Genomic DNA, 24,225 nt, shown 5'->3' with positions numbered 1-24,225 from the left:
AAAACATAGCACGATCTTAGTCAGCTAGCGCTAAAGCGATTAAATTCTTTCAAGTAATTCGTTCTATCTCTTTCATAACACGAAACACTAAATGCCTACGTAAGACTTAAACTAAACATCTATGAGATTTAATTGAAAGGATTCCCAGTTCCCACAGAGACCCGGTAATCAAAAGTACCACAGAGGGATCGATTTGTTTTGTATTTGTCAACACGCAGACGATCTCCAACAACCAATTGCAGAAAGATAACCTCGTGCGGAAGTTTCACGAGTGCATTGTTCGGCGGTAATCAAGTTATGCTTAATGTGGAACAATGCGTATTGAGAGGTGCTACTTTTGTTCTGGGCCGATATATCCTGGTCATGGAGTAAACTTTGTTAGAAATGACTGTAAGGTATGTAGCAGATCGTACTTTTAGTGCTTTGCCTGACGTCAGTTGAGTTCAATTAAAGCAAAAAAATCACTAGAGCAAACTTTGAAAAAGAATATCCAAAATTTTTATTTTATTACAGGGCATACCTGAGAACTCATTTAACAATGGATGTATTTCTCAATAATATTTTACTTCTAAAATCTAGGTGTACGTTGAAACCTGAGGGCGACTTTTTTTTTAATTTTGATAGTCAACTCGTAGACGAGACAACCTAACACAGAGTGTAAACCGTCAGCATGGCTGTTATTATATGATATATCATAATGTAGTATCATGATTTTTTTTCCATTACACTGGGATGTCAGAATTGCTTAGAACTAGCTGTTGAGGAACTGGCGCTACTGTTACATATCGATTAATTTCCTTAAATAGTTAGTCAAAAAAAGCGCGATTTTTTTTTCGTAAGAAGGGTACGCCAGGTAAACATAAGAATAGAAAAACACTAATTTTTAGAGTAATAATTGGGTAGAAACATTTTGGACGAACTATTTTATCGTATATAACTGCTATTGGTTTCAATCATTTTTGATGTTTTTTTCAAATCATGCGTAAGTTTTTGCTAAAAGTTGATCCTGCCTAAATATACAAAAGACTTGTCAATAGGCCTTGACAAGTCCTGGCAATCACGTCAGATTCATTTAAAAGTTTAAAAGGAAAAGGTCGGGGCTTTTCGGAAGCCAAAGGTGCTTCCTCTGCGGAGGGGGCACAATTTATCAAAAAATCAGGTCAACGAGTGGTCTCATTAAATTCGACAACTGATAAACTAATTTAGCAGTATGGGAAAGCTTTCGACTAAAATGAAAGACTTAGACTTTATGGTATCCATCGACTAACATTTACTCTTCTAGTAGTGCCAGTTCTACTCTTTTTAAAAAAAAAAACATTGCAAAGAAGCAATGGCCTCCTGTGACCTAATCTTTTGAGAAATGTGTACGTTTCAAAATAACGCAAGAAACATTTCGTAGTGATTTTATGATATGCCGAAAATGTCCTCTGTAAATAAGCGGTTACAATATTACAGTTCCCTGGTAGGATAGCAAAATCGTTATACGCATATCGAGTGGCAACAGCCACGTGACTTAGGTAGTAAAGAATCACAAATTTAAAACTAATCGATAGTGATTGTTATCGTTTGTTTAACCAAAACAGCTAGAATACAAATATAAAGCCTGAAGTCAAAGGTAAGGTTAAAAGGCGAGAAGGAGAATAGTAATGCCTAATTGACAGGGGGTCAATAAATCAAAAAAGCATTTTGGTCGTGCCACATAGTAGACTCTGTTGTGGATAGATATACGCACGGGTAAATGGATATGCCGATTGATGTGACACACATCAATACATCCAGACCGGAATGTCCCGTATGATGGTGTGTGGAGTGTCTACTGCCTATGTAATCTTCGGATAGATGTAGTCATTCTTTGCTTCGTAGGCAATGGTGTAGTGCCCGCCCTGCTTCTACGACATCGTTAAGAACAAGCGTCCGAACACATATATGTATTCCGTGGTAACTTGGCACACATGCCGTAGTATTAGAAACAGTCAAACATTTTAACTAAACCATGGGCTATATTTGATAAAAACGAAATTAATTAAAAAAGCTTTTCTAGAAATAAAAGGCCACATGTAATGATACTATGAATTTATTAACCGAAGACAATGCCTCAATATGAGCTATGACAGTTTAATTTTCCAGTGTAAGGTTCTATTAATTTAGGTTCTGCTTTCGGTGAGTACGTGTGTTGTAAGAGTCTCCTTTTTTTTGCTGACAGATACTGCCACAAATATCGTTGATAAATACAGGCTCTTGATACATATGCTAACTGTAGCCGTTACTGAAAGAGTTTTAATCTTAGTAAAAGAGACATTGGAAGCAAGTTTTTTCTTTGCTGCTGTGCAAAGTTTCCGAGAACGTGCGTAGCTTTAAGCTACTTCCCCCAAACCCCAAACATACAGAGACACCAACTTGTTTATGTTCAAAACACTAACACAGTTACAAAAAATTAGGATGACTGCGACAGTATGAATAAAGTTTTGTTAGCTATTGAAGCTAAATACAGAAGAATACGTAGACATATATTTTTATTATATATTCGCAACTACGATCTAATCATTACCTCATATAATTTAATCATCTGATTATTAACCATCATATTTGACTTTATTCTACATCAAGTGATTCTAACTGGAACAGTCAAACGCTTTGCATTCTCTACATAATGCAAGCAATTCGTGACGTATCCTGCTAAGCTTCATTGACATTCGGTATACAGAGACACTTGATTGAGAGCTGAGATAAAATTGACCCATACCTATAACTGTGTTGGCTTATATTCGCTAGGAAAGGACCCGCGGACAGTCAATAAAGTTATGTTTTAATAAAAGGTTTCTTTGTTCTGTTTTTCGTGAATAGTAACAAAACTCTATTTCCAAAATTAAGTTCTGCTTTTATTACAAATATATTACATATCGGAAAAAAGCTTTTTAATTGAGCTGTTATACGTCGACGATACATTTGACAACATTTGCTTTTTAGTGCGGAGTAATAACCTTTATTGTCGTACATGTCAATGAGACTCCGATAAACTTTTTTTTTTGCTTTAGTGGATAACGTCTACTTATAACGCACATAGCATTTTCGATACATTTATTTTACGAATATGTTTCGAATGTTTTTTGATACAGAAGTGCGTGCAAATTTAACTTATAATTCAATTTATAGGCAAAAACTGGAACTTATAATATTGTAATGTTCATGCCAAATATGGAAAGAATATATGTACCAAGTAGCCAGCTAGAAAAGAAGATATCCCTTCCGTTTACATTGTATAGTATGACTGCGACAACTTTTAGCCGTAGTCATTACACTAAACAAATGTTTAGTGTAACAAAGTATTCTATAACAATTTAATGTAGTGTATTCTGTACAAGACATTCGTTATTTGTAATAGTACGGAATGTCAATATTTCCTTGCCTTTGTGCCTTTCTGTTCTATTTATTATCCTTATACACCTGTGATAGATCTTCAAATTCTGCCGCTCAAAATGCCATCGAATGTTCAAACGTAAAAAGAACCCACGTAAACTACGTTGGACCAAAGCCTGGCGAAAGGCCCATGGCAAGGAACTCATCGTTGATCCTGTATTCGAATTGGAAAAGCGACGAAATTGTCCAGTCAGATATGATAGAGACTTATGGAAGAATGCCATGAATGCAATGGAGAAGATCATGGAGATCCGCAAAAAGCGTGAGGCTCATTTCATCATGAACAGGTTAGTACATTTAAAAAAATTCCCTAAATAAACCCGAAAAATTTCATGAAAAAAGCTGGGAAAGAGCGAAACAAAAATCACAGTGACCCGCCGAAAAAGATGCATTCCCCGACGGTGTTATCTAATGAGCAATGTGCAACCATAGTGCATGTATTATTTGCTTTATAACACATTTTGATATGATTTAAAAGTGCAGCAGTTATTTAGTTTAAGTCGCAATCTGTTACACGATGGTCGTACCCATTTCTACTAGTTTGTGCTCTTTTTGCGAGACAGCTCACTAAGGTTAAATTGTGTAATTCCTTCTAAAAAACTTGGTTCAGTTTTTCAAGTGTAAAGGGGTTTAATTACGCTTGGCTTTATAGCTTTTGCCTAAAAGTTAAATAGTTATGTCGACTGTCTTGTTTGAAATTCACCGTAGTGCCTGATTGCGAATGTGCTTGAAATAGGCTGCGCAAATATAGCTAGTTTCCATACATCATCCAAAAGTTCCATTATTGTTATTATAGTTATGAATAAATTGTATCTTTATCTATATTTTGCTCATCGACAATTAGAAGGTAATGGCATACATCTAACATAACTACCTGATCATCCTATTTTTGGTGCTGATTTGTTGGCTAACAGGTCTGTTAATTACCGCTAGTGCGGCGAGTTTTAATCCCATTGTATCCGACGTAGTAGAGACTTTACATTAAAGTGCTGAGATTGTGGCAGATGGTGGCGTTGAGCTAGCGTTGATGGTATTATTTTATGGTTGGTTCTGTCTAATTTCGGCCTGCCAGAGGGATTGAACCGAGTGTAGCGACAGTGCTGTACAGTATCATTAATAAAAAATGTGGAAATTGTTGAGTTGAGAAGTTTCGGTCGCGTTAAAGTACACCTGGACACCTACTAGCACATATGTGAGAGCATAACTACCCGGAGCTGAATGCGGCGACGCTCCGCGAAGAACTATCAAATAATCCTTCACCGCGGTTGTCCATCCTTATTCTTGTCCCAATATATTACGCAGTCCAATCTAGTTCTAAAGATTTGACTAATTGATAATACATGCAGCAAAACAGTGCTCTAACGCTAACGTACATGGAGATAAAAGCCAAATAGACAGGTTCGGTGGCGTTCATGACACTGTTGCCACCACAGCTATCAAGAGCACCAACATCAGCATCATGATCGACAGAAGAGGTCTGTAGAGTATAAGTACTATCATCACACTCATTTGCGTATTATGACGACCACGACCACGTCAAATTCTGCTGCTGTTTTTATTGCTAGTCAGTCATTGCAACGTCGGCGTAGGACCATCACCACTAAGAGGATGACCGTCAACAGCTGCGACTCTCACGGACGCAGATCATTTAAATCAGTTAGCCCAACAGTCGGCTGATTATTCATCATCAAACAATAACAACAAGACAACCAGTCTATCTAACAACAAAAAGCAACAATAATAACGGACATTTCTTTAACTGATGAGTATAGTTGGAAATGATTTTTGGGCTGTCGATGCTCTTGTGTACCGAAACCAATTTTGGTGCCGCTAGCTGAGCGATGTTGGAGCTAATTATATGTTCTTGGAGCCATCCACATAGTATCAGCATTTTCAGCCATTCGTGCAAGCCTGCGCCACATATTTGCTTTTATTTCGGCCATTTCGAGTAAAACTATAAGCAATGGTTGTCTAGAGCTAGTAAAGCTTGCTAATGTATTTTGCCTCACGTACTTATCATAACTTACCATTGAGAACGCAGGTAAATTTAAATGTTGCTGTTGTTTAAGACTATGCAATTTTTTTTATTTCGCCCGCCATACTTATTATTTCTGCTATGTATGTGAGTAATATGGTCGCCCGTAGTAGTTGGTTTATAAGCCAAAGGTCTAGGCAGCTATTACAGAATAGCGTATTACGAGTTTCCTGCTACAGGTGCCTATTCTTCCGGTTTCGCTGTCACAACAGCAATTTATATGTTGATCGCCCCATGCTTGAGAAGTCCGTCAAGGTCGAATGTCTCTGTCTTGACGCGTACAGATATGACTAGTAGCTACGAATATGTCAAGCGCATATCCCGATGCGGCACTTTGGTATCTCGTGTCTTAGAGTATTAATTCTAAGTAGAGACGGACTATTGTGCAAAAATGGCTATCCACCAGACTGGACATTTTATGGACCATTTTTTTATTCTGAATTATCTGTTAAATAGAGCGATTGTTGCAACGTTAATAATACCTGTTGAATTAGAAGTTTCCGTTTATCCGAATATTTATCACTACCGATTTCTTGGTGATGTACACCCTTCGTATATGGGATAAAATGTATTATGTATTATATCATCAAACTGACCCAAAATCTAAGGTTTTTGTTACAGAAAGAGACAAGTATTTATTAAACACATAATACAGTTTGTTAGTGATAGCTCTGCGAATTGTCAAGTCATAGATGCACTCCCATTAGTTGATATTTGACGATGGCAAACAATGTAGTGATAGAAAGCGCTCTAACCGATGATACCCCATTATTTTAGTTCTTGGGTATGTACATTTTTCACCTTCAATCATACAAGATACCTGCTCCACGTTTTTCACGTTTAAAATTTAGCGGTATTCTTTGCCAGCACTTCATCAATAGATACATAGAATCGAAATTCACAAACCCAACAGTTGGTACGTGTTTCGCCAGAATGTGGTTCGAGCTAATCCATGCTAAAAGTAGTTCCTTTTTAAAGCTGCATGGCGCACAAATTAATAAGACTGTGTTGTGTGGCAAATGCAACTAGGAGTTGTTGGCAGTTTTAGGTAACGGATGTTAATGATAAATTAACATGGAGGTTTTACCCTTTGTTTTGTATACTGCATGCCAACCACGTTAAGGAACATATGTTTTCGTCTTCTATTTTATGTTGCAAAATATCTTTGAGCTATCAAAACAAAGCCATGCGAATGTGAGCTCAGCGAGCTTTCGGCTGTGAGCCATCTGCAGGCTTGATGGTTCTTATATATTCCGAAGTGCCCATACTTTTTTAAATGAAGGCTTTAAGCAGGAATTTTCGTGTCTTAGTGTTTTAATTTTATTAATAATTTTCTGCTCCATATTATTTTTTTTCGCTATCGTTTGCTTTTTTGCGATAGTGTTCTTTTTCCTGACTGCATTTTATTCTGCTGTTATGCCTTTCGGTATAAATAAAAGGATTTTTTAACTACCATTTCAAGTTTCTCTCGTTGGAATACTTGTATACATATTTAGAATTCGTAAGTGTTTCGACTCTCTTAAAGCTTGAATTTCAGAATTCATTATCCTTATCGTTTGACGTGGTTAACATAATTCGACTGAACTAACATCCATGTTTTCGGACCAAGAGGTGGATACTAAGAAGTGAATCTCTTCGATTTATAGACGTTCTACACGTTAGTAATCACCCACAGTAGAATGTACAATCAGTCGATTAAAATTACCAGACTTATATACTGTTTAGAGTGAGGTACCTCACAAACAGAGTTAGAAAACATAAAATAAAAAAAAGTGTGAACATGAATTTGCGTTTTACTAGGAACACAATTTTAGGGTAGAGTAAGGTAGCCGCAACTGCAACAGGTGTGGTATTTAGGTATGATAGAACAGAAATGTCAGCATTCTTTATTAAATAACTTGTTTGCTGCGGAGGAAACTGAGTTGAATGAACTGTATATGTGATGGAATTACTAAAGTGTGCTGAACAGTATGCTTGAAGAACAGTTTTCTGTAAATAAATATACAAAATTAGTGATTCCTTTTCTAGCCATCTTTAATAGTCACAATTGCAGGTTTTCTTGTTGTCGCGGTCAAGACGTTTTATATAATAAGTATGAAACGTTTATACAGGAATATCTGAAATATGGGTAATAATAAGAATAATAGGATATGTCTGCCTTGCGGGGGCTTATGGTAATTTTCCTTCTCTTTGACCCTCTTCAAAAAGAGCAGAGCGTTGTTTCCTCTTGGTATGCTTTTTGATACACTATAATACTACATATAATTAAAAATTGGACCGAATCTCCATTTTTTTTCTATTTTTTACTCCATTGGTAGTTGCGGTTATATTCTATAAATAGGTGAAAAAACATTTATGCCACAAAAAGGAGTAATAGAAGCAAACCAGAGTTGATAGAGGAGAGAAACAGTTGTTTTTTTATAATACGGCATCACTACAGTAACAACTACTAGACTAACAATTAGTATTAATTTTGAGTCTCCATCTACTGTTATAGCTCCTCTTTGATGTTGCTTTTGTGACGTACTAGAAAAAACATTCGACTTTACCGGAGTTGTTGATACTGATATTGTTATTAGAAAAGCGCTGAGTGGCGTTAGGAAGGCGTAGGCACTTGCCTTTGCGGTAACTACAAATAATCTTAGTCATTTTAGCTTGTGTCATGCTAATATAATACCTCCGTAGCTGAAAAGTGCTATTAGTATTCACTCGAGTTCCGTATTTATCCTCGTGAAATGTACCACGGCTATATAGGAAAATGTTCTCGAGTCTAAAGTGGAATATGCGAAATATGGGCGATAGGTGTTTAGGGAGGTATCTCGTGAATTTGCTTGACAATGCTTGAAATATTTCATGTTAAACTTATTCAAAACTTACTTAAAATACTTATGTTAATTTCAAGTTCAGGAGCTTTCAGTGCGAGATTCTTCTGGATACCATCGCGTAGCTCAAAAATGTGTAGTTCAAGTCTGTATATTCGGATCTGTAAAGATTCCTTTGAGAAGTAAGCAATCTATGTAGTATTTTTACGTGCGATCTCCATAAATAAGGCAGGGGTGCATCTGAGACTGTTATTAGTTGGTGCTTTGTTTTTCGGTCTAGATGCCTCTTAACGAGCTTCGGTGCTACTCTTACACTTCCATTTTTGAAACGAAAAGCGAGGTTATTGGCACAGTCGGTGACAGTAGGGGTCATAATAACATAAAAGCCATGATGATGATTCGATGATGCTGGTAGTACAGAGTGCTGTTATTATTGATAAATGTCTTAATCTTTTACCGCAGTACTGCTAATTAAACTGCTGCAGCTATTGTTGCCGCTGCCGTTGACACGTTTATACCACCGCTACCATCGCGATTTCCATTGACCACCTGCGGGTGTCAGTACGTGTGTATGACTTTGTGTGTTTAGCTTGTGCTGTTTGCAGTGGTTATCATAATACTATCATTGCTGTCGCTATTGGCGCTCTTAGAAGTTTCTTTTCGCAGTGATAGCGACGTGTTGACGGAGCGCAATAGTTTTTTTTTTTTTCGTTACGTACTGTCGTATATGTATATCTATTGGTCGGTCGGAGTAATGCCAAGATGAGGATTTTCGCATGTGTTAAGTCACTCGAATGTTTATGTGTGGGTTGCTGCAAATGTTATTATATTCCACTATGGTAACGATATTAACGATGATGAAACCGTCATTGAAAAGGGGTTCGTCGTACTAATGGCGAGAAACTGTTCACATTTTGTCTTTTTATTACACCGACATTGCTGCTTAGGTTGTTGTTTTTCAACGCGTTAGACTCATTCTTCTATTATATTGGCTTTTCAAGATGAAAAAAGGGCAATACCTAAGCGCTTTGAAGGAAAAACCAAAATGGACTTCATATTTCGCTCTTGGTTCTGCTGTTTTCCTGGACGAGAGCAGCCCGACAGCACCAAATTTTTTTTTCAATTGACCACATTACGATGTTTTGTGGATCGTAACACTTATAATTAGAGGCACCATGCTAGATGCGTAACCCTAACTCAATCTTTGACCGCCGTTCTTCGGGATATATATATATATATATATATATATATATGATAAATATCTATCAAAAAAAAAAGTCATGTTTATTGAACACTATAAGAAATTCTGACATGAACTGGATTCAGATCAAGAGAGCCGTAAACTTGTACTTAGTATACTTGTAGGATTCCTAGCAGCTGAAATAAAATATCAGTAACAGAAAATTTACGTTTGATTACAATGTCATCTTTTAGGGTACTTAATGGAGGCTCCGTTGAGGTTTTGTCGCTATGCTATCAGGTCATATATCCTCTACTGTATTTTGGATTGGTTCGTGTTTTGCATAAGAAAGCTACATACACAAAAAAAAACCATTACTTTAAGAGAAACAAAAAGAAACCGATCTCCCATAATCGATGAGCTGGTGTGTACATATATTAAGAATTAAGGCTGTTATTATCAACGAATCCTTGTCCTGCGGACGAATAAATAACCTTGCTGTTTACTAATGGGCTTGAAATTAAAATAGAGGCAGGATTTGTGCGTCACGATATCCTGCCATCACAAGATGAAAATATCTGTTTTCTTTTTTTTTTTTTACTAACCGCATCTTAGTAAATAAGGTACCATTTCGCTTGTTGAATTCGTGAGCCCTAAATTTATGGTGCGATGCGATAGAGACGTCAAATTCTTCATGGTGCATTTAATAAGTGTTTTAAATTGCAATTGAACCCGCCTTCCTGATGGGTTTTGATGTGGTCTCAGCTGATCATTGCGTCACTGTAAAGCTTAGATAAATGGATACAACTCATTGAAGTTTTGGATAAAATTAGCGAACACGAATATGCTCAAAATGTCTCTATGGAAAGGATTTTATGTGGCCATAACTGTTAGTTATATGTATATTTGTTATTTCTATAAATTAAGGTTTAGAGTATGTCTCATTGTTTAGGTCTTTTAGTTTTTCAGTTTAAGGTGAATAAGGTTTTGTATGTCACTTCTGATGTTTATTACCTTGTGTATACGGTCAGATTGAATAACCCCAAAAATGATCACTTTTCGGATTCTACATATGGTTGAGAAATCGTTACTTGTCCAATATATATTTTGTTGTTTTGTTGCCAAAAGCAGATGATGGCTGAGGTGATGGACGACCTTTTACGCTTAAGGTGACAACAACGCAGTTTCTTACGATCGATTTTAATAATGACATTTATTTTTTTCTGTTGAGCTAGAATGACTCTATTATTCAGAACGATTGGTGGAGTTGAATTTTGTTTTTAGACTAAACGTGGCAAATCGGGCGCCTTTTGTAGTTTCTGCGATAGCAGTATGCACTACACTGATCTTAGTACAATTGGCGTGCGCCAAAGAGTTGCTTGGAGTGACTGTATACTGTTAAGTGTTAAGTCAAGAAGTTCAATGAGGATGTAAAATGATACGTAGTCAGGAAAAATATGCTAAAAACTACCAGAGCGGTTGTAGGTCTCTAACTGTAAATGGGTGTTGCATAGTAAATGGCTGTTGTAATAATATGCCTTTACAATCCAGTGCTACAATAATGTCAATGTTTTAACAACGAAGGAAGACCACATTGTCAAGAACGATTTTCTCATGAAAACATGCATTTTTCCTTAGTTGAAATACCACTGTGTTAAAAAATAACGAAAATATGCCTTTGTACCAACTGCATATATTTCAATTATTCAGATATCACTCGTTTTCTCTGAAACACTTTCGGATTAAATACATGCTAGACATTCTTTTTTGGTGTTACTGAAACAGGTTTCAAACTCTGTCGAAATATTAAATCTAAGCTCGTTTTTTTCTATATTTCCTCGGAGGTTTCTTTGATTTTGTGAAAAGCCCAAATTGTCAGGTGCTAGATTTGATAAATAAGGGAATCAATGCAAGACAAGCATCGAGCTCTTCTGCAAAAAAAAAATGCGATGCATGTTGCAACATGCGAGCTTGTGCACTATCACGATGAAAATCCCATGATGAATTTACATGGGGTTCCGGCATACCTTGGCGGGAAGCATTATGCAATCTTCTGAAAACTGCCTGGTAATTTTTAGTGATAGATGCATTACTTGGCATGAATTAAAAATGCACAACTTTATTATAGTTATACTCAGGTAACTATGCTCTTGGCCTTGCGTCATACTTGTGGCCTTATGTCTGGTCAGCTGTAGTGACGCGTCAGAGCGTTTCCGGTTCCTTTTTAAGCACGTCCCTGGGACAGTTGCCGACGGGTATGTATTTTTTGAACTTCAAGTTCTTCGGCGCAGTCTTTGCTGTAAACCTTTTGCCTGTAAGGATTGCCCGACGTGACTCAAACGAGATGCTGAATTCTCTTGTTTGCTTACGGAGAATAATTCTATACATATTCAGCGTGTTTTTTTTCGCTTTTCCATGTGTTCATCTGTAACTGCTGTGTGAACACAGTTACAAACATCAGCGTCATATGTTAAAACTAGTATTATTAGTACTGCAGTCTTATTCATAGCGCAGCAGTCATATCGTGCCACGACTACGGTAAAAAGGCAATATTTGTCAGAATTACTTGGTGATCTGCTTCTATAGTGTGCAGTAATATGTGTAAAAATATATATGTGTATATATATAATGTGTAAAAATACAATGGATCTTTTATCTTCAGTGCCATTTACTGCGAATTATAATTAACTGTAATTATTAGATGATAGATGGTCTACTAAATTGCCATGACAGGAATAACAAAAAGTAAACGTTATTTGTAAAATCCGCATGTTTTTTCGTTTATATACCGTTGGTGTTCCCACCGATGTGATGCAGAAAGGCCTTTGTCTGTGATATGTACCTTTCTGATCACAAACGAAAATGTAACTAAATTTTTTCATTTCTAATACGTGGCAGAGGTTTGGATTTTATTCTAAGGTAGTAGTAATTGTAAGCTAAATTAACCTCACCTGGTAAAATACCAAATTAAAAATATCAGAACTGTATTTTCACAATTTATTAGTGGATTAGTCTAGCCGCCCAACCGGAAGTGCTTTATTTGCTATGTCGTGCTGTTATTTGGAGTAGCGCTGAATTTTGAGGAATCTTACAAGACACTACCATGCTAATCGATTATGTATAATGGTATATAATAATAACAAATCCTCACTATGAATTGGGCGTTTTTTGCTATTGCAGACTGAAACATGGCCGAAAACTAGAACGGGAACGTGACTTCAAAGAGGTCAAACGCGATCTCTGTCTGATCAAGAGCGTATGTGCAAGGGATCGACGAAAAGAGAAAGTTCACATCGAAGAGGCTGACGCAGATCACGAGTCGGATGAAGCCATGGATGACTCCGACGAAAAACCTGTTGCTGAGGGGGTGTAACTTAATTAGCTTTTCGCTCCGCTGTTTTCCGCCGTAATGGGCCTAGAACTGGTACCGATACCCTGCAACGAATTTAATGTACAACACTACACACATGATGTATATATGTTTTCAGCTCATGCAGGAAAATCCTGCGTGTGGTACTAAACAAGCTATATTTCATCAAACCACTTAAATGTTTTCATTTTTTTCAGCAAACGCTGCCGCTTTTATGAATAGTGGAATTTGGTCAAATAAAAGAAGGTCTAGTTAACTATTATATTACAAACAAAGCTATCATCGCGATGGAAAGTAAATCGCTGTTGTTCGTGCCGAACGTGCCGATACGATCCAACGTGTAGGCGACATTTGTTGAAAAATGTTTATCTCAGTTAAACGAAAACTTCATGTAAGCTATTTTGTTTCTATTAGTTATTCTGCAATGAATGTTTTCATACCCAAACGTAGAAGCTTAGCTTATTTGTTTACGTTGAAGAAAACATTTGAATCAAAAACGAATAATAAAAATCGTATTGATTGACTATCGATCTATGAATAGAGAGAACAGAAACCATGCGAAAGCAATGTTTTTTAGGAACTAAGCAAGCATACATGAAGAAATGTCGACTGTTTAAAGCATACAGTCACGCCCGAAGAAATAGATGACGGATATTTCTATATATGTAGAATCGACGTCAGGGTTATATAAGCTAGTGGAGTTTTCTTAATAGTAATAACCGTATAACATGGAAAGCGTGTACAAATATTAGGGCTCTCCTTTCTGACATTCAGGTAAATATGTAGTAAATAGGTACATTTCTGTATGTTATTTTTAATTGTGCATGATACAAACAGTTAGGTAACTTTATAATACAACTAAAGATAATAAATGGATTTGATTCATGTTCAACCCAATGCGAATCAGCCAAAGCAATACTACTTCAATACAATCTAGTGGATATAGCGATCTTACGTTTCGAAGAACAAATAGGCGCAAATAACTACTTTGGTATCACAACTATCAGTAGCATTCAGATGTCCTTTTAATTCGATGTCTGTTACACCAAAGGGATGTCTTAAAACAACATTCTCTTGAGATGGCCTGGCGCAGGCTAAAATTACTTGACAACCTTTGTGCACGTAGTTGATTTTTCTATACATACACGTCGCGGGGCCCCAGTATGGTAAAAAGTTTGTAGCATCATTCACGTTGGACTTCACTAAGCTCAAAATAATTATATGACTCCTATTTCCTGTATAGACAGAAAAATCCGCGTGCCGTTATGGGGGCAGTGTCTAAATATAGTACAGCTAAAGTTAGAATAACATCTGTGTTAGGCGTGTAGCGGTTAAATAGTATAGGTTATGTGATGCCAATTCCATAGCATCTAATACACTTTTTTTAATTTATATCTAAATGCCCTGTTTTGAAGGCTCCATTTACTCGATTTCTCGTGCTCTGTCTTCGTTCTTTTTCGGCGTTGACCTAATCATTCGCTGTCCCACATCTGGGGCATCTTTGAGTTGTTGTTGCTGTCATGACGGTGATGGCAAGAGGTGGATTTCCCATCGCCTCAGACTGAGTTCTTGTTGCTATCATGATGGTAATGACAAGAGGTGGATTTTCCATCGCCCCAGACTAAGTCCAATCGCTTCGTTAGGTACCGTCAACCCGTTAAAAGGCAAGGTAGTATATACTCCACAAAAATATTGAAGGATACCTCCCCTTAGAGCTGACGCCGAAAAACTGCAAAACGAATGTATTGATTAAGCGATTTTCCAGTAAATATCAACAAATTGTACCTCAAGAGGACCAGGCAAACGCTATCGCGATGTTTTTCTAACATAGAAATAAATCCACAGATGGAAAAAGAAACTTGGAGGTATGTTGTATCGAAAATCTGCCCCTTTGTATATATTTATCGAAAAGTTTTTTTTTGTGAAGCACACGTATGTAGAATAAGATGAATCGTAGTTTCAATTAAAGGGATTCTAAGCACGCTGCAAGTTCACAGTTGCAACGATACCGGAAAGGTTTCCAACGGTGTTCTACGATATTAGCTATGATAGTGTTGTTTTTACTAGTTTTCTAAACGCTGTTTCCGCAGACAAACTACACACGATGTAAATATGCATAAAAACATAATCGCGTGCGTGCTGCAACATGAGTTTTCGAGTGCGTCATTAAAACTTGTATTTTGTATATTTTTCTTATATATGGCTGACGATGTTCGCATAATGGCGAGTGCTGTGTTTCATTGTGGGGTGGGGCTATATGTAATGCCATGATGAGAAGAGCTATTTATCAAGCCAACGACGAAGTATCAAGGACTACTTCGATTGCCTACTTTGAGAAAGCACAGGGCCCAAAAACATTGTCATCGACAACTCTGGCAGTAGTCCCCAGTTGACTTTTTGATCACGATCGACGAGTGCGGACTTCTCCGCTTGCAACAAACGCTTATTCCCTCGCCATTTTGGCTCTCTCCAACTGGCAGCCGGATATCGAAACCACTCGTTCTGCCGTTCACGACACCAACCCTCACAGCTCACTTTTCTAATCAGTTAGATATAGATATACTAGCGCAGATCGCGGTAGCTAGTTGCAGCAAGTCGCATGATATGACGACTGCCATATTGTATTCTTCCGTTTGTGGTGCTGTGTAGAGGCAGAGCCGCCGATTGTCCGCTATTCGCTGTTCAGTTGAGACACAGGAGCTGATAGAACGCGTTGATTAAGTGAGTGAAAGGGTCGACAGTGGCAAAAGCGGCCGCCGTAGAAACATCGCGAAATCCATAGAGGCGGTACTAGCAGGAAGTCGTGATTGTTTTGCCTCTGAAATACGGGGTGTCTCCGTTCGGTGGATACTCCCGTGGAGCGGGTGAACGTTGCAAAACTGAGATCGATCGCCGGAGTTTTGTGTTAAGTAAGCGATCGAGACGCGTGCTGTGTTTGACTATTGCGGCCACTACCGAAACTGAGCTGCACCAGATCCATATGTCCCTCCAGTTATCGCTCTTTGCGGAGCGCGTTATCTCCTAGTTCGCTTTCGAGCGCTACTGCATTCTTCGCCTCAGCGCTGGCCACGATACCTTTTGGGTTAAACATCTGGGTAAGAAAGGCACCGTGACGGATAAAGTCAAGTAAATTTGTAAAGGAGGTCTGCTCCACGAACAAAAGCAGCAACAGCAGTGGAAACTGTGTGCGGGCGTGGACGTGAGCGAGCGTCAGCTAGACGTTTCAGGCTGGCAGACCTGGGTCGTTAGCAGACCGCATCGCTATAGAGCCAGCATCACCGTCATCGTCATTCGTGCTCGTATTCACAACAGATAGATACAGGTGGATCAGATCGGCCAGCGTCAGATTAGTGCTGGTATATCTTCCTACCGCGGTTACTGGCATTCACTTGAAGCAACCAGCCAGCGGTGATCGCAGGCGGCTACAACGAAAGCTAGCCATTACTGGCTTCAACACGACGACCACGACCAATAGCACGGCTGTCATACACGCAAATGTAACGTTTACGTCCTTGTGTATGAGCGATCGACTGCTGCAAATGTACGATCGTCTGTTAACGAATTCACACTGTGTTCGACTACGTGCTGAGCTGACTGTGCAAGCTGCTAATGTGGCTGCTGCTGGCTAAAAAGTGTCAGTAATATTACTATTAGCACCATTACTCGTGCGAGCAAGCATCATCATCATCACCATTGTTTAGTTGGTGGTGACTCTGTGATTGAGAGTGAGTGACTAACTGAATTGTCGTCGAAACAGACGGAGGGATTCTCACTAACCCTTTGTAGTTGGACAAACGAACCAACTCGTCGTGCTCGTGGTAACGAACTGACCGACAAACAGACAGACACTGGCTGCTAACTGTGTTGCCTCAAACATCATCGTTTTCTATAAATTTTGCTCTGAACCATCGCGAAAAAGGTTTTATAGAATACGATATAAGTGAGCGGCTGCTTTGCATCGGCTAAGTAGCTTCCTCGTGTGATCTCAGGGACGAAGGAAGAATACACTGATGACTGGTGTTCGTATCAGTACTGAAGGTTCCCAATTTATGGATTTGCTGATTGCAAGCTATTAACACGGAACTAGTAGCACGATCACAGCTTGGAGCTTTACCCCACGGACAATAACTTTCAAAAAATTTTTCAACTGACAACAGGACCGTTAGGTAAAACACAAGTTAGTTGCATACAGGCATCATCACTACAAAAACCCAAGAAACATCGTTAGGTGCGTACGTGCAGTCTAGTAAATAGAAAAACCTTAGTGTGTGGCTCACACCGAAATAAGTTATCAGTAATAACTTCATTTCCAAACTCTACATCTCATTTAGGCGGCGTGTACTGCTTATTTGGCGATTATTTGCAAAGGTGACATCAGCATATTTTTGAAGTTTATCGTTAGATTATAAACCTGCTTCGTCTATGATGTTTATGTATCTACTGGATACAATTGGATAGAAAGTACTTTATTCTTGTCTGTTCTTCATCGATATATTGTTATATTAACAGAAACTAGCTCAGTGAAGAACAACATTCAAGATGCCTCAGCATGCAGCAGGGGGATCGCGTGATTTTTACACCATACTCGAGTTGAACCGAAATGCTACGCCAGATGGAGTAAAGAGAGCCTACCGCAAGTTGGCCCTCAAGTGGCACCCTGATAAGAACCCCAACAACAAAGAGGAGGCGGAGCGCCGGTTCAAGGACATTTCGGAGGCCTACGAGGTTTTGTCAGATGAAAAAAAACGCCGTATTTATGATAAGTACGGCAAGGAAGGTCTAACGGGAACAGCAGGTGGCCACGGAACCTCCGCCAGAGCAAATGCGTACGGTGGCGCAAGACATCACCCGTATTCGGCTGGCGTCCATGGCGGTATCGACGACATATTTGCGTCGTTCGTTTTTCGGGACCCAGAGGAGGTGTTCAGAGAGTTCTTCCAAAATGACCCGTTCAACTCCGACCCCTTCGGCCTCTTCGGCGATCCGCTTCTGTTTACCACAAACCCAGCTGCTCAACACGTAAATGGGCGCCAGGGTGGTGCATCTCGTAGACAGGGGCGGCATGGAGTCCATGCTGCGTCGGCCCAAGATCCGCATGGGTACAGTTCGCAGAGGGTGCAAAGGGTCGATGATGTGTTCGGCATGAATCCGTTCATGATGAACCCTTTCGGCGGAATGAGTGTGGGACTAGGCATGCTACCCATGGGCTTTGGCATGCCCCTCATGGGCGGATTCAATGGGCTATTTGGCCAACTAACATCTGACTCGATGGATATGAACACTATGACCGCGGGTGGTGTAACTACGTTCACCTCGAGCAGCGTCAGCTTCGGAGGAGGTCCTAACATGCGGCGCACTTCTTCTAACACCCGTTTCGTAAATGGAAAAAAAATCGAAACCCGCAAGGTGGTAGAAAACGGTACAGAAACAGTTACCATTATTGAGGATGGTGTCGTGAAAAAGAGAACGGTCAACGGTCAACCTCAAGCTATCCAGCAGACACAGATGGCAACTCAGCACTTTATGTTACACGGATAAAGAGATTACATTGTTCTGACGATTAATGCCGCAGATGACACCCCCTCTCCGATACAATGACAAACTCCCTCTCTTTCTGTCCCGAGCTGAATCGCTAAAAGCCAATACGCCAAGAATGAGTTCGCAAGACAACTGCTTAGTGTAAAAGGAGAAGCTCGTTCATTAACCACGCGAAGGAGATCGAAGGCCGCGGAATAATTGAACTGAATTGAGCTGTATTGAATGCGAAGTGTGTGACTGCGAAATGAACAGATGCTTTATAAAGCCTGAAGTAGTAACAGTACGATGCTATTTGCTATATGGGAGCCACTTGAACTGAGGGAAAGTTGCCGGATGGGATTTCACCAGTTCTCGACAGTTTACTAGCGTAACAAGGTATACATAGGAAGATACGTGAAGATGAGCATAAGGATTATCCGTGATAGAAACTATATTATTATTATTATTATTATTATTAATATAGTCATCATAACATCCACGAGGCACATAGGTAATTCGTGTGGAGATGACCCATGCAAAAAACAACTGCAGTAACTTACAATAATCATCGGAATGATGAACTAAAACTTGAATAACAGTGAAAGTAATTGTTTCCAAAAAAGCACAGGTATACACACACGTAGAAACTGATCCAGCAACTTAAAAATGGGACAAATAATTATATGCATATATATTAAAGAAAGGACAACACACAATAATAATAATGATTATAATAATAATAATAAACTGTGGAATTCCGGTTGCTGCTATTCAGTACTACCGCTGCTGTTATTATTATGTGCATTATTAACGCTGGCAGAACGTACTTATATCAGCACCGGAGGGCTTACCCGTACAAAAGATGTGTCATTCTTTTAGTCCTCGTAATTTTTTTCGTTTTCACCATAAACCGTATCTACCTTTTGCTTTAATTTTTAATGTCATTCTTATCTACCACAATAAATAGGTGCTTTCGTCAGCATATGTCTGTGCATATGCTAGGTCGTTCGTCTGTGTCCTATAGATTCTTAGGCTTTATGTAATGTATCGCTATGGCTGCCTGATGAGTCGCCGGGTTGTTTTTGGGTCAGTCGATAAACCTTTCAATGGTCAAGGCGACTGGTGTCTAGCCCAGGTTAAGCGCTCCCTTGACGGATGTGCGCCTGTAAAAAGTGGCAGGCGGTGGTTCAGACACGGGTGGGTGATTACACATACGTGTCTAAATAACTATGAAAAGGGCGAGTGTTCGGATGACGTTGTAAGCTTTACACAGCCATAGCGGCTGCTTTTGTTACATTACCTGCAGTAGTAGAACAAGCTGTCCCGCATTCGATGTTGGATGGCGTTAGTTTGCGTCAGAACAAAACAAAATAACGAACCATCACAATCGCGATATGTCGACTGTTGCTGACGGTGGGTACATGTACGCATGCTGTGCTAATTCGGTGTATCGCTTACGAGGCTTATTAGGCAAAGAGCTAATGCAGAGCGACGACGAGCTAAGACGAATGCAGAGCGAAAAGCGTGGGAAAAGCTCATTGCACATGATCGGATAGAGCTGGATGCAACTGCCAAGGGCTGCGCGACGCCAGCAGTCGCTCGCGTACGAGGGAAAGAGTCAGTGACTAGTTATAGTTGTACGAATGCTTATGTTAGTAGATAGACTACACAAATGATCGTGCCAATGGTTTCAACTTTTACGTAGTGCCTACGATTCAGGTTGACGTTATGTAACCAAGAGCAAGGAATAGCAATTGGCTAGCACAGAGAAGGTTGCTAGCACCGATAACAGCTGAAGACTGGTCGCAGTGGCGACGAGAATGACTGTGAAAACACTAAGAGAAGTGGCCATGTTTTCTACTATCACTGGAGGATAACTGTGCTATGTTTATCTACAGGTACATAATTAATTATTGCAGGCTTAAGACATCATAAATGAAATTGTACAATAGCACTAAACTTTTGCAGTGAAAAATTCCAGTGATAAAAACGAGTTAACATATGCCATATACGTATACACATATATAGCTTTAATTTATTGCAAAACAGGTGCAACAAGAGTTCTAGGTGGAATCAAAGACTGGATCATTTGTTGGACTGATCCACAGGAAATGGGTCACTACGGGAATTGGGTTAGCGGGTAAGGGTTGCTGCTGTCGATGTTGTTCGATGCGTTCGGGTTGAGCAAACGTGACACATGAGTGTCGCCGTCAAGTTTAGTACCGCTGCGAAGCAACTAGTGCGCACAACTGTTTATTTATTGTAACAGATCATCACTGACCGACGAACAAAAAGTTGGCGGAATAAGTATTACTAGCAGCACTCCTTATAGAAGATACGCACCGCTGAATTGCCATTCTATAGATTACTGTAAGCGTAGGCAGCGTAGCTAACTTAGTTGAGAATTATTTTTAAATTAAAGGCATACATTTTTAGGAAATATTAGCTACTGATTTTTAATCAGTAATAATAATATACATATTTTGATTTTGCTGAGACTTGATGTAGAAATTCTAGCTTTTAATGCGATAACTCCTGTCACTCCCTGTCACTTCTTACGAAAATTACACAACAGAGACACAAGTCTACACACACACACACACACACATAGAGGTATATTTACGACGCCCAGATTGGTTTTCAATAATTTAAAATGCCAGTACTCACGTGTTAACTTTGAAGTCAGTTCAAATTAGTTCAAAGGCCACTGCATTTCTAAGTAATACGTTAAGAGAGTAATAACTAACAGCTCTTTTAACGATTATCAATAAAGCAAACATGGAAAGGTTTCTATGACGGCCAAAGATGAAATAGCTCAATACAAATATTTGTTACTGTATTTTTTTCATTAATAGTACCTTGTTTTAGCAACAGCATATGGAAATGGCAACACACGTATTTATAGAAGGTAAGCGGAGATAGATCTCAATTAAAAAGGGCCACTGAAGTTGAGAATGTGGTTCACGGTGTCGTTTCAGAAAAAAAAAACGCTTGTGTTATGCTTTCGAATAAGAGTGCGAGTTCAGTCCACACCAGTGTTTAGTAAATAGCTTTGTCGTGAATCTGGGTCGGCAACGATATCGTATGGGACTGAAAATATCCGCCCACAGATCTAAGCGATTTTTAGGCCAAGTGAGCTAAATGCAAATTTTATTTGACAAAGACTGGCGCCACCGGGTTCACCGATGACTTAGTGACAAAGAAAGGTGGACTGGAAAACGTCAAGGCATAATATACCAAAAATATACACAGAATTATTTGGACTGGGTGTTATCATACAGCGGTTAATGGAAATTGTACTCGTAATACCGCTCATAATGATAAACAGCGCTTGTTGTTGATAGTACGGTGGAGACAAGTACGTATTGGATATACGCGATATCGTTAGGTTTCAGTTTAGACTTCCCTTATAAATTGTTTTTAGGACCTTAACTAAATAAAAATAGATATTTTAATTTTTTTTTATTTGTAAAAAGTGTCATTTCTGACTCAAATAGAAATAAATACTCCTTTCCCTAACACAGCTAATTTACGTAGCCTTTTCTGATGTTCTCAAATGAGAACATCAGAAAAGGCTTTTCGCAACATTTGGGTAATTTTCGAGCTTTTTATGTCTAAATCCTATTGAAAAATTTTCCATTTTCTTCGAGTTTTTTTGAAAATCACATGGAAACTGACAATAACATGGACCATCGGTTTTGTGTAAGAAGGGAAATTTATAATCTCGGTGGAGGCGCGTCAGGTGTGAAGAGATTGGGTAATAGGTGACCTTTGCTCAAATACCGATAACGACGCACTGTTCTCGCCGTCGCTGCAAGTTCTTTACATTCTTCTTGAAACGCGCTTTTGTCTAATAGTACTGGCTTTAGAAGAACGCATTTGTGAAATCGCTGACACCGGCTGACAAGGTTCGGATTTAAGCCTGGCACCTTGTAATTATAGAAAATCCTCACACGAAGGATGGATAAAGTAGACCACTCTATTAGCTCGAAACACTAAGGCTAAAAGCGTTAAATCCGCGTCATCTGTTTTGGGTATGCTTATTTTTGTATCAACTCTCAACCAACCACGTACTGGTTGTAATACTTGCCTATATCGTTTGCCTCTACGTTTAACTTGTTTGCTCAGTCAATTATTATACAGGTGGAGCCTTGATTATATGTAATTTAACATTATTTCAGAAGACTGGCTCGCAGTATAAAACGAGCCTAACATAGATTGAACAAACATTACCATATGCCCCTAATTTTAGTACACAAACGCGCTAGCGTTACACTGTCATGGAAACTGAATCCTATCCTTTAACAAGGACAAAATTGATGCCGTTAATAGAAGTAGCAGACGCGCTCTGAGAACGCGCATGGCGGTAAGTATTAATCCACATTTTTACTCCTTTCAATAATAAGCTACTATTGTATCTATGGGCCACTATTCTCGAATATTATTCCAATTAATTAATGGATTACTATTAACTTATTTGTAATTTGCTTGACAAAGTGAGTACGAATGAATTAATCCTGCCAATCGCCGCCATAAAGTGAAAACCCGGCCTTGATTCGATCGTTCTGGCGACTAGTTCTGTACTGATGGGGTGAATATATAGGTTTTCAACGTTTAATAACTATTTATGACCATTACCTATTATTAAAAAATAACCAGCAAATATCTTTTAGTGAGCATCAATTTCCGCTCTTGTTTTATAAACGCTGAAATTTATCTTGAAACTTGAAAATTTATCTTGAAAAGTTATGTTTTACCATTTTTCATTTCTATCGATATTAGTCTACTTTATGCCTTTTTACTTGATTTTAATTAACGGTTACCATCCGCTCATTTTTCTAATTTACGCTACATGTTGTTAGACTAGTTGTACAGATGAGTGTTTTGTATGATTGATAACGGTGTTAAACTCGCCTGTACTACAGAACATCGTTAGTCTTAGCTCAAGCTTTTCATATATGGCCTAGGTTTGAGTTTACTATTTGAAACCATCCTTTCTATTCTTAAAAACTTTTTCGTTTTTAATGTTAAATGCTACGTTAATTGCAAAATCAGTCGCGCTTTTTTCTGATTTCCATTTTATTAGTAGTTAAGTACTGTATATAATTGGAGTGCTCTTTTCTGTTCTGCAATGCAGTAGTCATGCTTTGCCTTGATCTACAAAATTTTACTATGAGGTTGAGCTCCAAAGGCGGATACGCAACAAATGTAATATATCTCATTTTTGCTGTTCGTCATCTATCGAGATCGAAAGGCTCCTGACAGACTCTGGGATAGGTGCGGGATTTACGGTAAGCACTACAACTCAAAAAAAAAGCCAAGTGAGTCTGAGAAATTGATTTTAAGTGTAAAAGTGCTGTCTTTGACCTCAGGAATGCACTTTTCTAATTTGTTTTGAGCTATTGGTAGTATTTTGGCGTGCTCATCATATGCGTATATATCTTGCTCGTTCCGCGAATTTTATGTAAAATTCATTGCGTATCATTGCTAAAGAGCGTTCCAACGGTGTATAGCGTTTGATCATTAGCCAAAGTAATAAAAGAGCATAGGGATTAATAGCCAGAGTAAACGGAAGAAATAAGCAAAAATGCGACAGAGTTTATACCTCAATATGCATTGATATTGCTCATTAGTTGATTACAGGAAAAACTATCAACCGCAATTTTATAGTGAACACATTTTAGGACAGTTATAGTCGACCATTCGCTTAAGCATATAAAATACTTGAAATGAGTCTAACATGATTTCCCTTAGAAACTTAAGAGAGGAAAAGTGAAAGCATTTTTTGCATAGCATTATGATTTCTCTCAAATGGTTTTTAGCCTCTTTTTGTAGAAAAAAAGTTATGTTGTGATCTTGAAATCGTCGCACTCAAAAAAGATCT

General features: G+C 38.7%; 2 protein-coding genes and 1 long non-coding RNA gene across 3 annotated transcripts in view; all 3 read left to right on the top strand.

Annotated features, from left to right (window-relative positions):
- The first annotated feature begins 224 nt into the window (after window positions 1–224).
- RpL24-like (ribosomal protein L24-like) lies at window positions 225–12,997 on the top strand. Its single transcript, XM_022849522.2, has 3 exons — window positions 225–395; window positions 3,454–3,704; window positions 12,635–12,997. Exons 1-3 carry the CDS (start codon window positions 315–317, stop codon window positions 12,825–12,827), a joined length of 525 nt encoding a protein of 174 aa, XP_022705257.1. The 5' UTR covers window positions 225–314; the 3' UTR covers window positions 12,828–12,997.
- Window positions 12,998–15,499: 2,502 nt separating this feature from the next.
- LOC111269717 (dnaJ homolog subfamily B member 6-B) lies at window positions 15,500–19,202 on the top strand. Its single transcript, XM_022849520.2, has one exon. The coding sequence runs from the start codon at window positions 17,364–17,366 to the stop codon at window positions 18,360–18,362; it is 999 nt and encodes a 332-aa protein (XP_022705255.1). The 5' UTR covers window positions 15,500–17,363; the 3' UTR covers window positions 18,363–19,202.
- Window positions 19,203–22,139: 2,937 nt separating this feature from the next.
- LOC111269719 (uncharacterized) overlaps window positions 22,140–24,225 on the top strand; it is a 9,809-nt gene continuing 7,723 nt past the window's right edge. Inside the window, exon 1 of the long non-coding RNA XR_015314676.1 lies at window positions 22,140–22,707. This is a non-coding gene — a long non-coding RNA (uncharacterized LOC111269719). The remainder of the gene's footprint in view (window positions 22,708–24,225) is intronic.

Source organism: Varroa jacobsoni, unplaced genomic scaffold (genome assembly GCF_002532875.2).
Source record: "Varroa jacobsoni isolate VJ856 unplaced genomic scaffold, vjacob_1.0 scaffold_1407, whole genome shotgun sequence".
NCBI lineage: Eukaryota > Metazoa > Arthropoda > Arachnida > Mesostigmata > Varroidae > Varroa > Varroa jacobsoni.
The sequence above is the reverse complement of the archived record's forward strand: the minus strand, read 5'-3'. Positions and strand labels throughout refer to the sequence as shown.